The sequence below is a fragment of the Acyrthosiphon pisum genome, chromosome A1 (genome assembly GCF_005508785.2).
Source record: "Acyrthosiphon pisum isolate AL4f chromosome A1, pea_aphid_22Mar2018_4r6ur, whole genome shotgun sequence".
In the NCBI taxonomy this organism is placed as follows: Eukaryota; Metazoa; Arthropoda; class Insecta; order Hemiptera; family Aphididae; genus Acyrthosiphon; species Acyrthosiphon pisum.
The window spans coordinates 2,780,518-2,798,183 of record NC_042494.1 but is presented as its reverse complement, the minus strand read 5'-3'; the positions used below and the strand labels follow the sequence as shown (position 1 = coordinate 2,798,183).

At 27.8% G+C, this 17,666-nt stretch overlaps 1 protein-coding gene across 1 annotated transcript; it reads left to right on the top strand.

Annotated features, from left to right (window-relative positions):
* Positions 1–1,861: 1,861 nt before the first annotated feature.
* LOC100161946 (maltase 1-like) lies at positions 1,862–11,408 on the top strand. The gene is made up of 9 exons (XM_001949388.5): positions 1,862–2,149; positions 2,220–2,399; positions 2,512–2,687; positions 5,257–5,618; positions 6,867–7,050; positions 7,535–7,727; positions 9,204–9,402; positions 10,912–11,058; positions 11,200–11,408. The coding sequence occupies exons 1-9, from the start codon at positions 1,987–1,989 to the stop codon at positions 11,363–11,365; spliced, it is 1,770 nt and encodes a 589-aa protein (XP_001949423.2). The 5' UTR covers positions 1,862–1,986; the 3' UTR covers positions 11,366–11,408.
* Positions 11,409–17,666: the final 6,258 nt, after the last annotated feature.

Below are 17,666 nucleotides of genomic sequence, written 5' to 3'. Positions count from 1 at the left end.
GTAAATGTGTATTATAGTATCTATATATATCGAAACAAACTCAGAAAAACTTTTTTTTTTTAAATGATAAAATTGTAATACCTAGTTAAATATATTACTATAGAAGCATTATCATAAAATAGTAATATAGGCTGACGGCCAGTTCTCATTCGGAATCGTTTTTTTGTCGTTATTTCTCATAAAATTCAAATTTAACAAATTCGTTTACAAAGACTTACTCAATGTTGAAGTACTCTGACATAGGGCTGTTCGATTAATTTTTTTACCACTTGATTATTAATTTTACATTTTATCGATTATTTCGATTAATCGAAAATTAATAATCAAACCAAAAATCGATTTTATATGATTTGTGGTTTAATGGATCACCGATTTTTTTAATGACTGAATAATCGATTAATCGATTTTTTTTTAATGACTGATTATCCGATTAATCGATTTTTTTTAATGAACATACTAATGTTGGTGTAAAGTAAACACAGACCCCCTCAAAATGGAATAGAGTACAAAATTCTCCAAGTGCTAAAAATAGAAGCTCATTCGAACCGTCAAAACAACGATTAATCATCTTGTTTATTCGAAAAATTCGATTATTTGATTAATCGAATTAAGATTATTTGGCGATTAATCAAATTTTATGAAAACTGTAAAATAATCGATGAAAAAAATAATCGTCTGACGTCTGACAACTGTACAGCGGATATCTACTTTCCCTCTTTTTGTGTATGAAAAATCTTTTAGAAAAATGCTCTGATCTTAACTTCGAGAGAGATTTCTGGTAATAAAGTATAAAATCTAGTTTTGTGTATGAGTGTGTGTGTTTGTGTGGTGGGATGGGGGAGGGGTATAAACTAGAAATTCTCCAGTATTTTTCAATATAGTTAGTATTCTAAACGCCCACCCTATATTCTATAATTAACCCAAATTATTATGAAAACTACTATATAGGTACGTGAACTGTTTGGTATTACGCTTTTAAAATCCAAAAACTTATAAAGCTTTACCAACGGTGGTATTAATCATCATTGGCGTAACTATGGGGGCGGGGGCTAGGAGGCTTAGCCTAGAATTTTAACCCTAGTTGCGCCTATGATGATGAAATAATCAAAATTTAATGATTGGGAAATTAATGCCTAGATCTTTATACAGGAAAACATGTTCAAGAGTGGTGATATTACTTAGAAACTCGTGCCAACTTTACACCATACTACCATTCTATGAACTAAAGTAGGAACCTACCTAAAAAAAAACAAAACTGATATTATATTGAATTATGGTGCCGGAATAAAGGGGTAAATTGTTAATTTCTTTAAAATTGTACCAAATTATCAGTATTTAATATAGGTAGCACATCTGTCTTTAGTTATTCTGATTCTAATATTTTAATAATTATTTATTGATTCTTAAATTTTTATTTTACATTGTTTGAATTTTAATTACATAACTGTCAGATGCTTTAAAGCTGTCAGTCACTAAGTTTTTTTTAAAAAAAAAAACAACAAAAATATAAATAAATATCTTATATTAAATAACTTATGTTTCATGGCACAACTAAAAATAATGCAACGTATTGATTCAGTGTTAGCGAGCACGTAGTGGACCGACAATACATGATTAGTTTTATTAGCATTTAACAGAGAATATACCATAAAATATTAAGTGGATATAATTATTAATATTTGTATATTATAGTTCTATTGTCTTAACGAGACAATACAAATGTCTGCATTCACTTTTAATCCAATTCTATATTATGTTTAAGTTAGTATTATATATTTATAACTTAGATAAGTAGAATAAATATGTATTTTCTACTTTGAACCAGTCTTGAACACTGCCTACCCATATAAATACGAGTAGTTGCAATTATGAAATCACTATGAAGTAAACTTTTAAAGTAAGCACTATTTTCGGACTTGAAGGCATCCGTGTAGATTTGAATAAATCACTGTATTGTTTTTAGATGGTATAATAGCTGATAAAATAATGCGTTGGACTTTTTTGTTAATTACTAGCATACAATTAATGTATTGTAAAGTAATACTACGACCAACTGTTGAATTGGATTGGTGGCAAAATGCTATAATTTACGAAATATTCCCGCTGTCATTCAAAGATTCAGATGGTGATGGATCAGGCGATTTTAAAGGTACTTTTTATTAATATTATAACTGATATCTATTTTAATTTTGTTAAAAAAAATCGTTTTCCACTAACAGGTATAACTCAAAAATTGGATTACCTCGTCGATATAGGAATAACCGCTATTTGGTTGACGCCATTTTTCGAATCACCTTTAGAATCTGGTGGCTACGACATAACCAATTATCTAGAAGTACAACATGTTTTTGGTACAATTGATGATTTAAAAGATCTTATAAACGCTGCACATTCAAAAAGTATGTGAATAATGTGTTTTATGTAACAATATTATATTATTGAACTAAACTCAAACCATTATACTTATTACTTAGTTATATTTAAATATAACACAAAATAATAATGTTATAGATTTAAAAGTTATCATGGACTTTGTTCCTAATCATAGCAGTGATAAACACATTTGGTTTAAAAGGTCTGCCAATAATGAAACTCATTACGCAGATTATTATATTTGGAAAGATGCTAAAAATCAAGAGGAAGTGATAAAAAATAACAGTATAACTCCCATCGTGCCAAATAACTGGGTAATGTTTAAAATGTAATTAGATTAGGATTGTATCACATCATACTATATTATATTTACGTTAGAGACATAATATTCAGAATATTCTTTCGGAGCTTACTTTTTTCTTGCTCGACTAGCACTTGTAAATGTAGAATTTTGATAGTTAAAATTAAATGTTAACGTAATATTACGCACCTCTGACAGAATAATGACACAACTCAAAAATTTTTTTTTCAAACGTTTATATCGAGTTATTACCATCAAAATTTGCAGAATTTCATCCTTTATATTTTAGTATGCTTTACATTTTTGATTTATAGAATATTAAAGACAGTATGAGCTCAAATGTCTTTATTTCTGATTTAAATAAAATATAGTTTTCAGCTGGAATACTGACACATCTTAAATGTGACTTTATTCTGACCTGACCAATGTTTTTACACAATATTTTTATTAACAGGAAAAAAGTTTTAATTCAAAATCCATAACTTAATTGAATGTTTGGTTCATTTTTATTCATCGGATTTTAGTACAGTTAGGTTACGTTAGGATTTTGTGTTAATTGATATTTTTTTCCGGACGATGAAATACCGCCGGATTGTATCCTATATAGGATATCCTCCTTAGGTTTAATTAAGTAAAAACGTCAATCTTGGTAGAACTTTGATACTTAAGAGTTAAATAAGTTATATACTTACGTACGCACCTCGCGGGGTCCACAATCTACCGTAGGTAGATAAGGTAGATTGTCTACTTGATATAGGTATACTGCTCGTATAATTACAAGTGAATCTTACGGAAAACGCCGATTAGGATGGCTTAAATTAAAATCTATATTTATAAAAATTAATGTATGTCTGTGTGCGTGTGTCCATATTACCACAGCAACCATTTTTATATTATTTTGAGATTTCCGTCTGTGTATGTCTCCATATTACCATGGTAACCAGTTATATATTATTTTGAGATTTCCGATGGAACGTTTTGTATATAAATGGTTGCCATGGTGATATAAAACACATTATTCATATAGAGTTGGCAATTTTAATGGGCAACGATCGAAGTGCACGGGATCAGATATTTTTATATATTTATACAGTGAAACCTGTATATAACGGATAGTCACGGGACTAAAATAATTGTCCGTTATAGACAGGTGTCCGGTGTTGATAGGTTTTTCGTTTGTGGCATTTTTGTTGTATCGACGTAAAATATTTTCTTTATTTTTAAAAACTTCGGCCACTTGCGTTTTACCGATGCCAAATTTGTCAGCAAGTTTACGAATAGACCAACCGCCGCTAGAGTCTTTAAAACGAATAATTTCCACCTTTTGTTTTAAATTTAGAGCTTTACGTGGTACGGGAGGTGGCATTGCTTAGAAAAATATGAACCGTTGTAATGAAACCGTAGTGTAATGCGAAAACTGAATAAAAACGTTAGGGTCGTTTCACATGGACACGATCGTACGTCGACGTATTGTATGCACGCGTTTTCATTTACATTGATTAAATTCATTAGATACCTACTTATAGTTATCATTAATTATATGTATTGCAATTTATATCTGAATTTATTTCTGTTAAATTGTATTAACCTTCATATCAACTTCATAAATTAAATATGTACCTACTCTCAGTTAATCGTAATTGCCGATAATGACGTAATCGGTCGTAATCCATGTTTTTACTTAATTACCTAATTTCGTTCTTTATTGACTATGTTTCGTAGTATTTTTGTCCGTTATAAAATCGCTGGGGTAAATATTAGTGTTGTGTCCGTAATATAGAAGGAGTCCATTATAGACAGGTCAAAATACACTGGAATGCCTATCCTTTTGCCGGAACCTGGTCATTTTGTCCGCTAATAGAGGTGTCCGTTAAGTCAGGTTTCACTGTAAATATATTAGACCTCTGGGCAGAAGGTAGGCTAATTTAAAAAGGGATACCTAGGACCAGCCCCGGGAGGTGCTCAAACAGCAGTGCTAGGCATAGATAATCAAATAATCATCTAGATGAGATAATAGATAATTTCAAGAAAAAATTATAATAAAAAACTTAGATAATTTATAAAAAAGAACTGTAGCTGATAGGTAGCTGACTAAAAAAAAAAATATATTAAATTTACATTGGTATTTCATTTATTTTATGTTACATAAACAGTCAGCAGATTGATAGGCACTATGGTACATTTGGTTGAATAAAAAAAAACATTTAATCCTTTCAAACCCACATTATGATTGAATAGAGATATAGTATTTTAATAAAAAAAATTTTTTCCTTAGAATTTTTTCATTAGTAATTGTATGCCATAATAATATGTTTTTGGTTTTTAATTTTTATCGCAAAGAATATTGTTGATAACAAATATTTTTTTTCTCTATATTAACTTTTTGTAGATCCACGGGTAATATTATTATAATGCAGTGAAATTAACTACTTACCTAACTTAGCCCCCTAGCTCCCCCCCCCTAGTTGCACCTATGCGAACACCTACAGTTTGGTTCGATTCTTCAAACATCGAACAGTTTGGCCCACCTCTAGTACCACCTATACAATATGTTTAATTAATTAATGTTCAATTATTTTTAGCAAATGATTTTTGGAGACAGTTCTTGGGTTTGGCATAATACTCGCAAACAGTTTTATTACGCTCAGTTCATTAATAATTTACCCGATTTAAACTTTCGTAACAAAAAAGTTCACGAAGAAATGAAGAATATTTTGAACTATTGGATAGAATTAGGAATTGATGGTATTCGAATCGATGCGTTAAAACATGTATACGAAAGCGAATCACTGAAAGACGAACCAAAATTAAATAATAGTAATCCAGCGGTTGATTATTTTAATTTAGATCATATTTATACAGGAGATCAATTCGAAGTATATGATTTGATTAAAGAATGGCGTTTATTACTAGATGAATTCAAACAAAAAGATCATCATACAAGGTTTGAGAAATTATCTAATTAATTTAATACACCTAGTCTTCGTTTTAAAGCATGTTTTTTATTAGACCTATTTCTAGTTTGATATTTATTTATTTTTATAGCGGGATATGTGGCATATTGACTAAATTTTTTGGGGGAAATCAAGCCCCCTTCACCATATGCCATATTGCTTAATACCACAGAATATAAAAATTAGTACTATTTACTTTTGAACTGGGGGGACTTGACCGACATTTGGGGGGACTAAGTCCCCCCCAAGCCCATCCCCTATTTGCACCAATGGTATTTGGACATATGTATTAAATCATATAATATAGGCTAATACAAAATATTATTAAATAATATATATTAATATATTATATATGAGGTGATCCATTTTACTTAATACACTAATTATTTCAGAAAACGCTAACGTTTTTGAAAATGTTTCTTTTAAACATTACAAAACAACATGTCTGGAAAAAAAAATGATATTCTACTGTTTTTAATCCTTGTCATGTGGTTTTTTTCGTAATCTTTCGAATGATAAAATATATTTTTTAATTTTTATATTTCGGAGCAAGATGTTATTCAGAGTATTTCAATCTACAAAAATCAAAATTCGGACAAGTAGTTTATTAATTATTATTATTTAAACTTTAATGTTTAGATGAGTTGAGTAGTGGACCAATATTTTACAGTGTATCCATGTACCACTCCACTCGGATCATCTAAACTTTAAATACCTACTAATAACTCATAAAATACTAGTTAAAAATTTGAATTTTATTCATTAATTTTAAATTGTGAAATTTTTGTTATTTAATAAATTAAAATTATGTAAAAACTATAGGTATATTCGAAAATGTTAATAATGTTTGAAATCATGATTTTTGTATGTTAAATGTGGATTACCCAATGTGCAATTTGTTTCCTTACAATTGTATAGATTGAGGCAATTATTTGCTAAGTAAAAGATATTTTACCAAGTCACTATCACTGTGTACCAAATCCGTAAGGTATATAATGTGTAAGATGGGTATATTACAGAGTGTCAACATGAAGACAGCATCCACCTTAATTAAAGAAATCTTAATTAATATATAAGCAAACTTAATAGCCATTACACAATATTTGCAATAGATTCTAATGTTTACAAACTACCTATGTGGCTATATATGATTAATTATTGCTACAAATAACGTATTTTATATTTAGGGTCTAATCGTTAATAATGTCATTATAATTTTAAATAAGGTCTTCTTTCAGGATAATAATGACTGAATCATATACCAATCATAGTGTTTTATATAACTATTACACTAGTGGAGCTGAAGTACCAACAAATTTTAATTTATTGGAAGATCATGTTAGTAATATTCCAAAAGATTTTGAGACGGAAATAGAAACTTGGATAACTAAAATGCCATTTGGAGCAACATTTAATTCAGTGGTATTTCATATTATAAGTTATAATATAATATACTAATTATAATAATTGCATGTAAGATATAACATTATACTTTTATTTTTAAATATTTGGCATATTTTTAAATTATAATAGGTAGGTACCTATATAATTCTATTCATAATGCTATTTAGTATAGCGATGTCTTGTGGACTTTTTTGATATCATCATTAGATGTCTGTAAATCATTAATTTTAATTTTCAAACTACTTATATTTTAAGCTATTAATTGTATCGTGATCTTATTCACTTCGCGTTCTTAGGAGTGTCGGTATCTTCTTAAAATATACCTACATTCACAATAATAGTAAATAATATATATATATTTTAAAAATATTTTAATTTTAATTATTTTTAATACTCAGGTATAAAAAAAATAGTGTTTTAAAAAGAATATAATATCACATTTTATGGGTTATTATTACGGCTCTTAATATTATTTTGATCATAATTCAACATAATAATTTAGCTCCAAAACCACGACCATCCAAGATTTTCTACTTTTTACGGTACAGAATTAATTGATGGATTGAACGCTTTGTCTTTATTTCTACCGGGTGTATCTATAGTTCTGTATGGAGGAGAAATCGGAATGGAAAACATACCAGATAAAATTAATTTTGCAAGAGGACCTATGCAGTGGGATGATACGAAATACGCTGGTAGGTACCTATTATAGTGGTATTATAGTCTATACGTGTCAAAAATACTCACTACTATTTAAAATATATTATATATTTATATCTATCATCTATGTAGCATTGTAGTCGTATATTAGTTTATTAATTAAAATGTAAGTCACACCCATAAGTATGTTGTCTCGGCCTAGTAAACGTACGAAATATAAAATTTGCACTTAATAGAAACAATGATGTGTTGTTACAATGTTCTCTTTAATATCTCGTATAGAAGTGACTGGTGTCATATTATGATGCATCCGTTATGAAAAAAACCCCATATAAAGGGTGGGTCTAACTTTTTTAAAATTTTTTTTTATGGTCAATTCAACTTTTTTACAAACCAATCCTACCATAAACTCTTCAAAACTTTTCAACTTTTTATAGTATTTTTATTTTATTTAAAGCTATTTTATTGTGCTATCAACTATCATACAACAATCAAACCAGAAAAGTACAAATTATTTTCATTAAATTAAAAATAGTAGAATTCTTTTGAATAACAAAATAAAAAAAAAACAGGTAAGTGGATGTCGCTCTGATGTAAAGTAGGTTACAAGTGGGTCACTGTAATGGATTGTATTAAATTTGAATTCAATGATGTCATACCATTGTATACGAAAAATGATTCTGAGCAGAGACGGTTTGTCCGTTGGATTTTTTATATTGAAATGTACTATGGTAGTATAAAAATTTATATTAAAGCCATTAAGTTGAATTAATACTATAATATCTTAACTTTTTATTCGTTGCTATGGTGATAAACAAAGCGTTAGAAAGGAAAATCCCATTTTAAGCGGTCTTTCGTAATTTGTCGTTAGTTTTTCCGTGACATAAATAACTATTGAGAAAATCGAAAAATGACCTCTATAAAGTACCATATTGATCCAATTTGCTAAAAGATAAGGTACTATATGTTGAAATCGAAGCAGGTAAAAATTTCGTATACAGGATAAAAATAAAATAAAAAAATAAACACCATTGTAAAACCACTAGCTTATCTAATCTAATAAAAACTATAGTAACTGTAGTATATAATGCGTTATTTTGGAGTTATGTCTACAAGATTTTCCTTTAAAAGTGCTAATTTTTTCTAATTTTTGTTTACTTTTTTCAGTTTAATAAAAATAATTTGTACATTTCTGGTTTGACTATGTATGTTAGATGATAGCACAATAAAATAGCTTAAAAATAAATAAAAACAGTTAGACTCTTTAATAGGTTTTTTTTCTATAACTTAAGGTATACTATCATAATATGACGCCGGCTGATTATTTCTTCACGGGACACATTGTATAATTATACTTAATATGTAAGAAATACATAGATCAAGATTTAAGATTCAAGAGATGTGACTATCTATAATAACAAACAATAATATAATACTGAAAAAAATTGTTATTTTTGACATTATATCACTTTTTATGAATTAATATTTGAATAATACATTATATTATTTAGGATTCTCCGATGGTACACATGAACCATGGGTAGCGGTACACCCAGATTATGTCACGAGAAATGTGCAGTCTGAAAGCTACGATCCTAAAAGTTATTTGAACTTTTTCAAAACAGTATCGAAATTACGGCAGACTGAAACGTTTAAAAGAGGAGGTCTGGCGACTGATATTTTTAACGATAAAGTGTTTGTTTTAAACAGGTAAATAAGCAATGATTTTTATGTAGTTTAGCTTCAAAACTAATCTAAAAATGTACTTATTCGTGTTATCTCAACAACAATTTACGTTATAATTTTTTTTTTTTTATATAACTTTAATAATTTGAAGTCATTATAAGACAATATTAAAAAAAAAACGCTTGCCAAGTCAGGAATTGGCATGTAAATTTTCTTGATTTTTAATTTTTAGATATGTATTAACTGATATCACACCCAAGCGGTATAAAAATTTTAATCCAGAAAAATGTCGGTGTGAACAGCCCAACAAAAAATCATTTTCATTTAGTGAGATAGATCTTCGAAACCGGAAAGCGGATTTCGTTGTTTGAGGCCTTGTTAGATTCCCATTATTTAGGAGAACTGCAGTGAAGATTTTCAGAACTTTATCTTTAATAGTTAATTCACTAAAGAACATGACAAAAATAAAACAAATTTTATTGGGCGTTTTTTGATGTTTTTCATTTTACAGCTTTGTAGTGAATTAACAATTGAAGATAAAGTTCTGAAAATCTTATCTGTACTTCTCTTAGCCAATGTGAATCGGACAAGACCCCAAACAACAAAATCTGTTCTCTAGTTTCGGAAATATACCTCGCTAAATGAAAATCTAGTGAAAAATAACTCTTTTTTTTTTATCTGTGAACATTTAAATAATTAAAAAAAAAATTTAATTCCGTATTTTGTGTCTTCTTGATAATCCCTTTTTAATAAGTTATCAACAAACTTTCTAGCTATCATAGTTTAGGAGAAAAGTTAAAAAAATAGAAATTTTGGGAATGTCCACGCCTACGTTTTTATGGATTCAACCACTTATGCCGCTTGGGTGTGATTTCAAATCTCTCTTATAAATATTTTATATTAAAGCTAGCTAAATTATCCACTTATTCATCATTACTGAGTTACATTTTTGTTATTTTTCTATTTAACACAAATTCTTGAAGTTTTCAAAATTCAGACTTTTTTCATTTCAATTATCATGCTTACTTGATTAAAAATCAAGAAAGTAAAATAATTTTTAGTATTAATATCGTTAGGTAGCATTTTATTGAAGTTTATTGACATTATTATGTCTTTGGTCTAGGGGTCATAAAAAATTTGCGTAACAAAAAAATGCAATGATTTTTGATGCACTTCCCGTGGTGATAGAAACTTGAAATTTGAACAATGACTTCCTTATGAATTATAATGGTCTCATGCAAATTATCGGCCTCATAAGTGCCTCTCAATAAATATAAACCGTTGTTTCTCTAGATTTCTTAGTTTGATCACAAGTTAAAAATAAATTTGTTAAAATCATGGGCATAGTATGTATGGGCCGGGCTATGGGGGCTATGGGGGCTACAGCCCCCACAGAAACTTTTGTAGCTCCCTCACGGTGTTTACTTTCATTTTTTACATTTTATCCGAAAAATAGTTTTAAATTATCTATAAATAATGTATGAGTTTTTAGATATAAACGATTATTAATAATTATTTTCTAAAATTTTCCAGATTTTTACCAGGACATGAGAATTACACGTTAATTATCAATATGGATACAAATTATACACAGCGTGTACGCTTATCAGACAAAATATCAAATTTATGTGACTCTTTAACTGTTGTGGTTGGATCAGTAAACTCAAATTTTGACACCGGGTTAGTACATAATAATTTTGTAAAAATAAGGAGAGAATATTCAATTGTGGAGGATGTTTGCATTAAACAAATAATATTAGCAATCTAATATAATATACAACAATATAAAATATGCAAATTCATATAGTATTTAATTTTTAGAAAATCAATATTAACAGCAGAGTGGATTGATCTAAATCCAGGCGCCACAATTATACTAACTGAAAAGACTGAAACAGGATCAACACAATCATCCGGTACTCAGTTGTTCATAACATTAAAAGCACTACTACTTAGCTTATTTTTCATTAAAATGTGTAATATATAGTGCTTAGATTTTGAAATAAAATAAATAATAATTAGTTAAAAAAGTTTTAAATTGTGAAAAAAAGCATTTACTTATTCAAACATATATTTATAGGTGCATTGTAAGCATTTATTAGGTATACTATGATTGTAATTTGTTAAAAGAATAAAATAATGATTTAATAGGGGATTTAAAATACCTAGTATAGGTACCTAAACTTAAGTATAAATTATTATGAAGGTGAGACAATTAAATAGTGTTAATTTTGGTTATATTCTGATTTTAATTATGTTCATGATATTATTGCATGTTGATAAGTTAATTTGTTATTTTTCACTCATCACTTTTTTCACTTTATCATAACATGCAATATTTTATTGGGGAGTGACAACAAGATGGTCTTTGGGTTATACATTTTTGCTAAGCATACAGATTAGTATATTTTGCCATATTTTCAAACTCTACCTCAGGAAAATAATTCATAAAATATTCTATGGGAGTTGATGTTTGACGAGTTGTTGATATTTTTGGAACTAATGCTTGAACGTTTAAAGGTTTAGACATCAATGGCTTATTAGTCCATTGAATATCTGTATTTTGTACAAATGGTAGATTTACCGCTGGTGTTTGATCATTAGGTGGTGTAACTGTAGAGCAAGTGATCTCTTGAACTGTTGAATAAATTCATCATTAAAAGATTTGTCTTCTTCAGAACATAATGTAGTATTTGGTTGTGATACAGGATTTGTACTGGATGGTTCTATAAAATAAATCCAAATGTGTAAATTATCAAACATAAGAAATAAATTAGAATTATTTTATGTACCATTGGCCTCAATAAAAAGGTCATCATCAGATTCTTCAATTGGCTCAAATATACTTAATTCTGCTTCTTCAATTTCTTTTAGTATTTTATTTAGTTCCGAACGAGGAAAAATACCATCTTCATCAATATCATCATCATCATCCTCATCGGATTACCCTGAAAACTCTGAATCCATACCATCGCCAATCATATCCATTATATTACGATAACAATGTTTTTCGGCCATGTTTGGGATTACGATTCAAACGAAAATTTTAAACTAAATATGAAAAATAAAATTTAATATGTAATATGTGTTGAAGTAATATGCATATACATATACCTATGTATAGTAATCCAGAGCATGAAAACATATAAATATATATATATTATATTATACTATTATAAGAAAGTCGATCCTAAGTAATAATATAACATCAATAAAATATAATATAATTATTATATATTTAAGTATATTTAAGTCATGATATCAATATTAATTATTATTACTATAGAATGGATTCAATCTATTCTATATAGTATATTACCATATAAGTATGTAATTAATATTTATTATTTATTATTCTGTTCTACATTTTAATACCTACCTATTAGTATGTAATATAATAACGTAACAAAAATTGAAAACTGAAATAGAATATCTGCAAATTATTTTATTTGAACTCAAGAACTCGGAAACATATCACGCCATCACGGACTATAATATACAGGATTATAAGGATGCAAAATGATGTGCCTTATCAATAATATTTTTGAATCTCAGACACGGCTATAGATAATAATATTATCTATAGCCGTGGTATAAACAACAAAATAATATTACAGAACAATAATATACAGTGATAATATACTGGACTGGAAACCACGGTTATCTACACTATATTACAGTTTTTAGGTGAGTTAAATTATGTATATTAATAAACAAAATATATGTTTATGTATTTAATTAAATTTTGGCAGTTAAGTTGTATAATGATATGACTATACTATATTAATCAATTAAACTATTTAATAAATAATGATAATTAGGTAATAATTAATTATAAATACTTGATTTTATTATCTACACATTTATTAAGCAACGCACCTATATTAATATATTATCTAACAAGGGCTGGATCATAATATGGTTCTTCTATACTTGAATAGGCAATAGTACAATATAACTAACCTACATATTGTACACCATGACGTAGTACCCACTTAATACATTGCAGTTTTTAAGTGACTTGATTGGTTGAGGGAATCAAATTTGGTAATTATAAATTTTATGGAGGATACAAATACTGCTGCAGATACCATATGATACAATATTAATAAACTAATAGATATTTATATATATTTCAGTAAAGTTTGGTAGTTAAATAATTGTATAAAGATATGCCTATAATGTTTGATGTTACTTATGTATAGGTAGGTTTAGTTACGACTGTTACTAGTAGGTGTTTAATAAATATAGTATTAAAATAAATAATTGATAAATAACAATAAATATTAATTTTTAAATAATTAATCGATATATACAACTATTTTTTTTATTGCTGAACTCTTAATACTTGATTTTATTATCTTAATTTATTACCCATATTGTTTAACATGGACTCAATTAGGTGGTTTTTTAACAATAAGTATATTGTTGATTGTACAATTTTACATTCATAATATATTTAAGTACCTATCCAAAGACAAGTTTCTTATAATAAAGACACACAATTTTATTTCAATGATTTTTTTTTTAAAGTGATAATTTGAATATAAGGAAGAACGAAGAAATATTACTAATAATAATAATAATAAGTTTATTTCCATTAAACAAGTTTACAAATAGTATTATTCTAAGCTGAAGTTTAAAAATTAATGGATCTCCTCAAAAGCCAATGGCTGTGCTAGAGGAGTGAGCTCACAACGAACGTAATTAGTAAGGTTAGATGCACATTTTAACGCAAGAAAAAAAAAGCAGATAACAAGTAGACTAAATAAAACTAAAACAAGAAAAATTACAAATCAGAGTATTAACATAATTTTTATAACTTATGAAACTTTTGAAATTATTTACATTTAAATTATGATCACAACAAAATTTTACAAAATTGAATTGAGGACATTGCTGTCCAAAAACAGTTCTAATTTTTGGTATAATGACATTGGATTTCAATTTTAGTTGGGTAGAACAATCATGGCTTGGAACAGCTATGTCCTCCTTAAAACTATACATTAATAAACAAATATTTTTTAAATATAAAGACTTTAGGTTTAATATATTTAACTCTTTATATAAACTCGAAGTTTGATGTATGCAAGGTATATTGAAAATGAATTTGAGCAGTGAATTAAGTGTTACTTCAAGGTTAGAAAGATGTGTATGGTAAGTTCGTCCCCAAAATGAAATACCATATGAGATGATTGATCGTACAAGTGCAATATATGTTAACTTTTTAAGTTTATAATTTACTAATATCCATCCTTGTAATTTAAGTATAAGTTATTACTCATTATTTAACTTACAAATATGCATACAAACATGTTCAATATATTAGGTATGTTAATATTAATATACCTATACTAGGTAAATAGTTTTGTACTCGTGACTTGTCAAATATTATACTTGCGCCTGAAAAAGCTGGAGCAACTTTGTCACCCTGGATATGCATATAGGTCATAGCAATATTTAGATACATAAAGTTATATTAGTCAATATTAAAATATATTATCTAAAATAATCTGATACAGATAGATGGTAGTATGATATATCAAAGGCTTGCTCAGGAATTTTGGATGGGGAGGGGGGTGTGGTTTGAAATTTTTTTCAAACAGAATTTTTGTTAAATATAGTGTTATGATTCATAACTTATGAATCTAGATTAGCACCCACGTGAATTTTTAAACTTTTTTGTCCGACACCTATGTATTACAACCAGTTAAGAACGATGGTGCAAACAGAAGTTTAAAGTTCACGATTTTCGGTGTTTTGGGCACACGTACAACGCTTATAGTTAACAACGCTCAAATATAACGAATTTTAATTTTTTTTTTTTTTTTGAAACCTAGATTTATTGACGTTTTAAAAATTATTTTGAAAAAATAATTCTGACACTCACCCATAGAGGTTTTACATAACAAGTCGAGGGATGTTTAGTTGTTAATTTTCCGAGCGAGCGAAGGACCACACCAGGTGTATATGAAAATACCAAAAAAATTTGTTATAATTTTAAATTAAGTCTGACCGCTAAATTCAGACTTCCATATCGTTTTCAACATGCTTAACTAAATAGGTACGTATTAAAACAAAATAAAATTGAAAAATTCGAGTGGACGCTAAACTGGATTTTTTTCCAATAAATTATTATAATTATATGTAAGTACGTAATATTTTATTATATTTGTTAAATATCCATGGGGGGGGGGCTTCACCCCCTCGTGAGCAGGCCCCTGTGATACATAATATTACATAATGATAAATACATCAGGTAGCACAAAATATATATGTATCAAGAAATTGCCTATACAGTACTCCTGCTTCACTGTAAATTTCCCGGTTTTGAAATTCCTGTGTATTATTTTCTGGTATAAATATTTTCCTGATTTTTAAATTCCTACGAAATAATTTCCGAATTTTATTTTCCTGATTTATAATTTACCGGTAAAGTTTTTCCCTTGTGGTGGATGGCGCACTGGAGCATAAATTTCTGGAAAATTTTCATCAGGAATAATTAAATTCAGGAAAATATTTGTCAGGAATGCTTTTATGACAGGAACAAATATTATCTGGAAAATATTTAAGAGGAAAATTATCCTTTTAAAATTAATGAAAATATAAAGAAGTAAAATAATATCTGCAGTAAAAATAATATACAAGAATTCAAAAATTAGGAAACTAATTACGTATGAAAATATTATCTACATAGAAAAATATTACACAGGAAAATATTACAAAAATATTACAATGATAGCGAAAATGAGGTAGTTAATTTCACGGTTAGGAATGATAATAATATTTAAAAAAAGAACAAGAAACACGCAAAACAAACTAAAATATTTTATTTTAAATTAAAATTATTAATTTAATTTAGGTATATTTATATTTATACAGACTTATGCATTCTTATGCAAATATTACAGTTATCTTTCAAAATCAATAGCGAAACATAAGTTAGGATTTTCAATCAAAAGTTTTGAGAATAATATCAAATGCTCCAGGGTTTATTCGTAATGAAGCTCTCTATAAAGACTTAAATTTACCCAAAACATGTGAGTATATCAAAAAATAAACAATAATTTTTTTCAACCACTTTTAAATCACATTCTATTTATTTCTAATGATTCAACAACCCACCAACAGTACGTTGACTCAAACGTAGATGCCCACACGACCGACGACGCACATTTATCGAAATTACGATACATAATTATTACACTTATAATATACGAGTTCTAGCTGTCCAAAAAAAGAAAATTGAACAATCGTATTCAATTTAGATTATTATAAACATTTATACACAGGTACTTGGTGATAGCATTGATTAAGTAAACACTTACTTAATCAATGGTGATAGTAAATATAGCACCAAATATTATTAGGTAGGTATACAAGCGGCGGCGTGGGACAACAATAACAATAAGGTCGGTTAAATGTCATTAGAATAGGTATTAATATGGTATTACTTAGATTATTGAATGTTGTAAAGTATGTATATAATTTATGATTGTACGTTGCAACCCGTTCTAAGCATTCAATTGATCAGAAAAATAATTTTTAAGTATTTATTAAAATGGACGAGGCCATACTTACTTTAGAAGATACGATTTTTATTTTTAATTATTATTTATTATTTATTAGAATACATAAATGCTTCAGGTCTTTGATAATTAAGTGATTAACTTATTAATTTTATCCTAAATAAGGCAAGAAAAGTTTTTAGAGCTTCTTAGAGGTTACATTTTTTTTTTATGTAAGCCTAATATATGCACTTTAATATGATATACAACTTTTACCCCTTGAACCCCCCTTATTGAATTATTGATTTTTTTTTTAGACAAAAGTAGCAATGAACATAATATAAAAAATACTTGTTTGGCTGAAGTAGGTATGTTTGAAAAAAAATTTAGTGCACATTCGAGTGAAATAAAATGTATATTGGTGGGTTATTTGAAAACTAGATTTGATACTAGACTTAGTAATTGGAATCCTGATAATGAAGATTATTTATTGATTATTATACATTTTTTTTTTGAAATTTAAAAAATATATTAACTCGCTCAATTGCGAGTCGTAGTAAATCCAGTTTTGGACTAACAGTTTTGAAAAAGATATGAGGGCATTCCTGAGTACTTCTTCTATTGTGTCTTAGTGTTTTTGAAAATAACAAGTCTAAATAACGGCCGTGCGGCAGTTAAGTATAGGATTTACCGTTGGGATGCAGTACAAAAATGTCCTTGCAGTTATGAGTCCTGGAGCCAGGGACGTATCCAGGGGGGTTAACTGCAAGGACATTTTTG